The following is a 7,651-nucleotide window of genomic DNA, read 5'->3' on the forward strand; positions in this document are numbered from 1 at the left end:
ACGACAACGCCCGAGTTCACACATGCTTCGTTTCAATGGCTAAAATTGAAGAACTAAAATTCGAATTGGTCGAACACCCACCGTATTCACCAGATTTAGCCGATCAGGGCCAGACTGGGGCATCCAAAAGGATAGTCCGAAACCATACATAAGAAAGATAACTCTCGAAAAAATGAACTGATCAAATCGAGCTTTGTCAAACTTTTTTAAGGCCGTCAAATAAAGGACGACACTGAAAACAAAAACTTTTTCAATCAAAAAAATTTTCTTTGATTCAAAGAAATCGTCGTACTAAATACGTTCAATCACGTATTTCTTCAATCCAAAAAAATCATTTGATTGTATGAAAAATAAGAAATTATTAAAGCAAATAAATAATTACTTGAGTCTGTGAACCCCTCCGTTGGGGGGGGGGGGTTCCGGCCCATCTCGGATGCGGCCCAGCAACCGTTTCGTGCAGGGCGGTTCCGAGCTCTATTCTATGGTAGCAGTTCTGTTACAGCCCTAAATTTATTGATTGATTTATTATTAATTTACAAATTCTGGGGTAAATTGTGTTGATGAGTTTTTGCTAGTGTTTATCACAAACTGCAAATCATCTATGTGTTCTTCCCAGATGAAATGGTCGCTATCTAGGTAGGTTTTAATAATTTGTTTAATTGTCCTACTGTCACGCTCGGTTAGGTTGGCTTAAGGGTAATATTTAGGTTCTTTAGTGTGCCTAATACCGAATTTGTCAGTTATTCCTCTTAACCTTTTGTTGCCAAACTCCGTGCCATTGTCAGTGTGGGAAATCCTAGGTGTTCCCCAGCGCAAAATGACACGTTTGTGGAATTCTGACTCTATTCTTGTCCCGTTAGCTTTTCTTATCGGGATTATTTTAACCTATTTTGTAAAAAGCTCTACAAACACGAAAATGTATTGATTTTTTCTTTTTTTAGAACTTAGTAGCGGCCCCATGATCTCAACTGCTACCATGGTGCATGGTTCTTCGATTATCCTTTTTCCCATGAGTCCTATCTTACTTTGGTTACTTGGTTTTACTCTTTGACCAGTCTGACAATTTTTTACGTATTTGATCACGTCCGAGTATACCACTGGCCAGAAGTAATATTCGGAAATTTTCGCGTAAGTTTTGTCTGAGCCTAACTGTCCTGCTTAGGTTTCGCCGTGATTTTCCCGTAAAACGTGAGCTCTAAGTCTTTTCGGTATGACTAGTTTTCAAGGGTCTGAGTCTGGTAATACAGTAGATTTGAGTGGGTCAGTTCTGTGAAAATAGAGTTGTGAATCTCTGATTCGCCATTTTTCATGTTCTTCGGGTCTTTTTATAACTTGTCTGATTTTGGTAGAGTACCAGTCATCTGTTTTTTCGTCTACGTATGCCTTCGATTTTTCTACGCTACAAGCTAACGCAAATGCTATGTTTCTTGCTGATTCGGCTGATCTCGATAGAGCACCAGGGACGAAATTTGAACTACCTTTACGATATATGACTTCGTAGTCATATTCTAGTAACTCTAATGCCCATCTGGTTAATCGGCCAGTGGGATTTTTTACGTTATTAAGCCACATTAATGCTAAGTGGTCCGTAATCGCTTTGAAGCTGTAACCTTCGAGATATGGTCTGAATTTCCTAATGGCCCAAACCACGGCTAGGCACTCTTTTTCTGACGCCGAATACCGAGATTCGGCGCCATTTAAACTTACACTGGCGTAAGCGATTACGTAATTGACGCTGTCGATTGTTTGCGTAAGTACGGCTCCCAACCCCGTGTTACTCGCGTTAGTTTCGAGTTGGAAGGGTTGTGTGAAATCTGGGCATGCCAAATGGGTGCTGAAGTCGAAAGGTTTTTCAATTTTTTGGAAAGCCTTATTTTATTCTAATCCCCAATCCCATGTTTTATCTTTCTTCAGTAATCTATTCATTGGTTCTATTATTTCGGCAAAGTGTGGGATAAATATTCTGTACCAACTTGCCATCCCTATTATGCGCTGTTATTGTTGAATATTTTTGGGTTTAGGAAATTCTAATATTTGTTGAATTTTTTCGTCGTCTATTTGGAGTTCTTTGTCGTTAACTTTAAAGCCTAAATATTTAATTTCGGACAAGCCGAATTAACATTTGTCCGGACTGATCGTTAAATTTGAATCATTTATTTTATCTAGTACAATGTTCAAGTATTTTATGGTCATCAAAATTTTGAGTTACTATTACGATGTCATCTAAATAACAAAAAAAGTTTGGTTTCAAGTCTGAAGTGATAATTTTGTCCATGAGTCTCTGGAAAAGTGGCTGAACCATTGGTCAGACCAAATGACATCCTTTTAAATTGACACATGCCCTTTCCAGGAAATGTGAATGCTGTGATTGGTTTTGAACTTTCTTCAAATGAAATTTGTAAATAAGCTAGTTTTAAATCGACTTTCGAAATGAATTTTGCTGATCTTAAAGAGTCCTGTTCCAATTATTTATCCACTGTTTGATGAATTATTTCTTTTAGTTTAGGGCTTACGTGGTAATATCGCTGTTTAATTGGGTCGTGGCCTTGTACGTCTATTTTACGTTGCGTTATATGGGTTGCCCTATGTTCTTTTCCTAAGTCAATTTTGATTTTATTTTCAAGGAGTTTGTCTAATTGCGATTGTTGGCTTTCGTTAAGCTCAACAATACCTTTACAAATTTCTACTGAACCACTATCTTGTGCGTGGATTTTTCCTAAGCTATCCGTAATATTATTCAACTTAATCGTCTTATTTTTAAAAGAAACCCATTGATTTCTATTATCGCTTTCTAATATCTCATTGGCTTTGTTAAGTGAGTCTTTTGTGCTTGAGTCATCGCTAGTGTTGCAGGTGGGGATGCTCTCTAAGGGTTGAAATTTGTTGCTTGTGGGTATGCTTGTTAAGCTAGGGATATCCTTCGTAGGATTTGTTGCTATAATTCGGGAGTTTTGTATTTTTGAGGGTTGGTTATAATTGGCAGTTGTTAGGGCAATTTCGCTGCCTGGTAACCTTGAACTACTATTTGTATGCTCTCTAGTACTTTTGAGGTTAATACTACCTCCAAATTTTGGTTTTCTATTTGATTTGCCATCTCCTGCCTTTTTAATCAATAATTTTTCCCTAATATTTACATTTCTACTTGCCTTGGTTTCCTTAGCTTTAATGTCAGGTTTAATTTCTATTCTATTTTCCGTTATAGGAAGGGGTAGCGAGTTTGAAAATGCTTTAATTGGATAGAAGATGGGAGGGCTCCCTGGTAACCACCAAGTTTCTGAGTCATAGTTTTGGGACTAACCTGAACATTAAATTCTTTGTGCGATTACCAATCATACTTGGGATTACTACCTGACCAATTATATCGACTGTTTCGCCGTTCGCAACCATTAATTTTTGCGAGACAGGTTTAAAAATTGAAAATTTTTAATTCTGGATTTTTTCCAGCTATTCCTTGCCAGCATATGAATGCGTGGCTCCAGCATCGACTAAAATTTAAAAAAAAACTACCTTCGAGCATTGTCATCAGATGAAAACGTGTCTCCGTTATTTCATCTTTATCCGAATTTAAAAATTCTGGCGTTTCGATAATAGGTTGAGAAATTGTCTGTCTTAATACCCACCCTTCCAGTTTCCCTGGTTGTACTTATAGTATGGGAATTCTCTTTTAAAATGGCCCGGTAATCCACAATGATAAAAATTACTATTGTTTATTTTATCGTCTTCGCCCGAATTTCAATTCTGATATTTATCTAAATCGGAATTTATTTTATTTTGGTAATCCGTATTAGAATTATTATCCCGTTTTTGGTTTTTATTCCCGTTATTTAGAATTCGAGAATTTCGTTATTTTCAATATTATTATTTCCTTAACTATTTTACGCTTTTTCGGTTGGGAATTCGATCATTGGACTGTTTTGACCTTCAATTGAGCCTAATGTCATTTGGTTAAACGCTGGTCACATTTAGTTGTAAGGATTGATTGGATCTCTTGGTCTTTTGTTTTTGAGTCTAGGTTGGAAATTTGATTGAAATCTAGGTCTGAAATATTTTTGATATTCATTTGAAAAAGGTAGGGATGGAAATGCAAATGGTGAAAATGGAAATCGATTTTTGTATTGCTTTTTACCCTGATTATTTTGGTTTCCGTTTTGATTATCATTTCGATAATTTTTATTTTCCCTAAATTCTGTATTATTTTCTGAATTATTTTCATCCCCGTTATTATTGTTACTTTTTTGTTCATTCTCTTCTTCAATTTTAGGTTCCTAAAATTGTAATGCTTGCCCTCTAACTTTTGACTTGGCTAGCTCAGTTTCCCATTCTTTGCCTAAATTTTCTAATTGTTCAAACGTTTCAAAATCATTTCGCTTTATATACATTTTATATTCAATTCTGAGATTTTCATTAGTTCCGCGCAATTCCCATTCGCGGTTTTTTCTAGGATATAGTTTTGTAAATAGTTTCCTAATTTCTGTCAGGTATGAGTGAGTGTCTTGAGTCCTTTTTTGGTTACAAAATTTTATTTTCTGCCCAATTTCTTCTGAAAATCGCTCGTCGATGTACGAATTTTTGAAATCCTCGGTAAAAGCCGGTAAACATCGCCAAGCATTTTTATTTATGTTATTTCGCACCAGTCTTTTGCATCTTCGATCAATAATGTGTCTAAGTTTTCTCAAGATGCGTCGATCATTTATCTTATAACCCCTTTTGAATCATTTTAATTCTTCCAGAAGATGCGCGGGACTGTCTTCTTTATTATTCCGAAATTTAATGGGCCAATTGCTCATAATTTGGAATGTTGTTTGTATCATGCCGAAAGAGAAATAAGTAGCTGGTATTGTGTGATAATGTAAATTATTGTCGGATTCGTAATGTGTATCTGAGTTACTTGAGTGGAGTCTAGAATGTATGTTTGATCTGTTACTTGTTGTCGAAAGTCTACATGATTTGTTTTGTTTTGAGTTAAGTCTGTCCTCTAATGGTTCGCTGTCATCGGTATCCAGTAATTTTAAATTATTAATTCATGATTTACTACGGTTTTCTGTATGATTGTGAGAATGTTTATTAATTTCTTTTAATTTTTTCCTTAAATCGAATTTAAATGACTGTCTATTTCGAGTTTTGCTTCTATTTTTCCTGTAATTAGGTTCTATTGTTTCCTGTCTATTTTCAAAAGAACTATGAGCTGATGGGTATAATCTAGACCTGAAGTTATTTGCCCTTTCTTCCCTTTCTCTAAAAAATCTTTCCCTTTATTGGTTCATAAATTCGTTGAACTCTGCGCTTTCTATAAGTTCGTCTGTTTCTAAAACGAGTTGTGTGTTGTTTTCTAAAAATAAATCTTGTTCAAAAGTTTCGTTATCTATTTGTCTCGTATTATTTATTTGTATTGGCGCGCCTATTCTTAGTAAATTTTCGTCAACCCACAAGAATGTATTGTTCGTAGTTTGAGTTGTTTCTACTTATCTTGCTGGAATTAATCTATCTTGGTTTGACCTGTCTCTATTCACTGTGTATTCTGCGTTTTTATCGCGAAACCCCTATCACGTCCTATTGATCTATTTGTTGTTTTAGGTATAGTGCCAGTGTTTTTAAGTGACATTACTTCTATGTTTCGGATTATTGGTGTATTGTGATCTTGGTTAAATCCGCGTTTTTGGTTGGAAGTGCAGCGGCACCTTCCAGGTCTAAACTATCATGGTCGCTTTCCATGTTGGTGGGGTTCATTATTGTTACTTTGATTTTACCCAATCTCAATTTCATTTAATTTTCATTTATTTTAAATTTTTATAAATGTGACACCCTATAATCCATTTATATAGGCGGTTTCTATTTCATTTTCATTTCGATGGGATATTAGAGTTTATTTTTTAATATTTTAATTAAGATTGTAATTAATAGTAAATTGTCGAAGAGTTCGAAAATGTGTTTTTATTTCTTTCTCTGACACTTTGCTTATGATACACTTCGCGTGACCTCAGCTAGACTCGTGAGTATTTCTGACTGCACGTGCGAACTTGTTTGCGCGCTTGGAAGTTTCGTCAAGTCGGGCGCTTGGAATATTCAGCAAAAGTAAAATTGAATGTTTTTCTTTTCAGGTTTCATCTTTCCTTATTCTTATATTTCATTTCATAATTTTATTTTCCGAAAACTAAATTTTAACTTTAGTGATATTATTATTAGACCCAGTTAGATTCTTTTTTAAACTTCTATTGATAGTTTCCGCTTTTGGTTCAGTCTAAACTAATAGCTACTTTCACTTGTCGTTTTAATCCATATGCGCAATATTTCTTGAACATTTCATGGCACATAAGTACGAACAATGCAAAATACAATACAATCTCGGCAGGTTTCATGGCTGGTTACAAGGAAAAGTAGGGGATTTTAGGTTGGACGCCAGGTATTACCAAGGTAAGACCGAAGGAGAGAAATCGGGAAACAGGAATCCGAGAGACTAGTAGAGACACAATGAAACAAGGAGTTTAGTTAAAAGCAAAGCCACATTTATTGCCACTTACATAGTTAGCCGATGGCCTGCTGTGAGCCGAGTAAATATGTAGAGGACGACGTCCTTGAGCGTACGGTCGCCCTGACAAACTGTGGGGAGTCCTGTCGTCGTAGCGAGGTTCCTCGGGAAGCGATCTTGGAGCGGCACATAGAGCACTCACGAAAACGATAGAGAGAGAGAGGATTAGTACTCTCGGCGAGCGAACAGTTCTGTTACAAGATGCGCAGTTTTATTTTTAATAACTGCACACAATTTATTTTTGAAATCATGCAATTCCACGTACGGCGACTTGCAAACGTAATAGAACGCTTAACTATAAAAAATCGCACCCGCTGCGGATTCGAACCCTACCTAAACAACCTTAAACCTAAGCCTATGCCGGAGCTCTAGTTTAGGGGTCTCCATAATCCACAGGTGCAGCGTGACCCAGAATCGCTTGGCCTTTTTCAAGATCTACCAATCTATTTTTCGACAGGAAGCTGAGAGGAAATTTATGACTTCTTTGAAAAAGATCCCAGTTGGAAGGGCTCGAAACACCCTTTTTCAGGTATAACTTGACAGAGTTTAAAATAAAAAGTATTTTATTTAAAGTATTTGAAATAAGCAATTGCCGATAATTGTTCACAAGCGTTTTCGACATTCATAATACTAAATAATTTTTTTTTAAAACTAATAATAAAAATAAGTGCTCAAAAATAAATTGAAGGCGCTCAAAATTTAAGAGTTTTTTCAATTCGAGAATCAGTCAATAAAATTATTCCAGAATAAAGGTTTGAAGATATAAAAAATTAAAAGCTTTAAAAATTGATTACTTGAAATTCAAAGGAATTGAAATTGCATTAGCACTTTTATATAAAAATAATTGGTAGTGTCATACTACTTCAAAGTATATTGAATGTTTCAAAGTCAAAGCTGCTTAAATTGTAGAAATTTAAATTTTTTTACATTTAAAAAAATTAAAATCGACGCCACACATTTTTTTTCTACGATGAAAAATTAATTTTTCGCCATTTTTACCTCTCAAAATTTAAATTTGTTTAATTATATTATTTATGGACAAGTGTTTAAGAATGGCTCTCTTCGACGAAGAGGGTGTGGATCTCGAAACAGTAAGGGTACGAGGGTTAGCGTTCGCAGATGATA

The 7,651-nt window shown here is 35.4% G+C and overlaps 1 protein-coding gene across 1 annotated transcript in view; it reads right to left on the minus strand.

Moving 5' to 3' along the window:
• Window positions 1-7,651, minus strand: part of LOC117173612 — a 19,430-nt gene that overhangs the window by 9,181 nt on the left and 2,598 nt on the right. The window contains exon 2 of the mRNA XM_033362252.1: window positions 6,519-6,717. Coding sequence (XP_033218143.1) covers window positions 6,519-6,717 — 199 coding nt within the window. The remainder of the gene's footprint in view (window positions 1-6,518; window positions 6,718-7,651) is intronic.

Source organism: Belonocnema kinseyi, chromosome 5 (genome assembly GCF_010883055.1).
Source record: "Belonocnema kinseyi isolate 2016_QV_RU_SX_M_011 chromosome 5, B_treatae_v1, whole genome shotgun sequence".
NCBI classification, from domain to species: Eukaryota; Metazoa; Arthropoda; class Insecta; order Hymenoptera; family Cynipidae; genus Belonocnema; species Belonocnema kinseyi.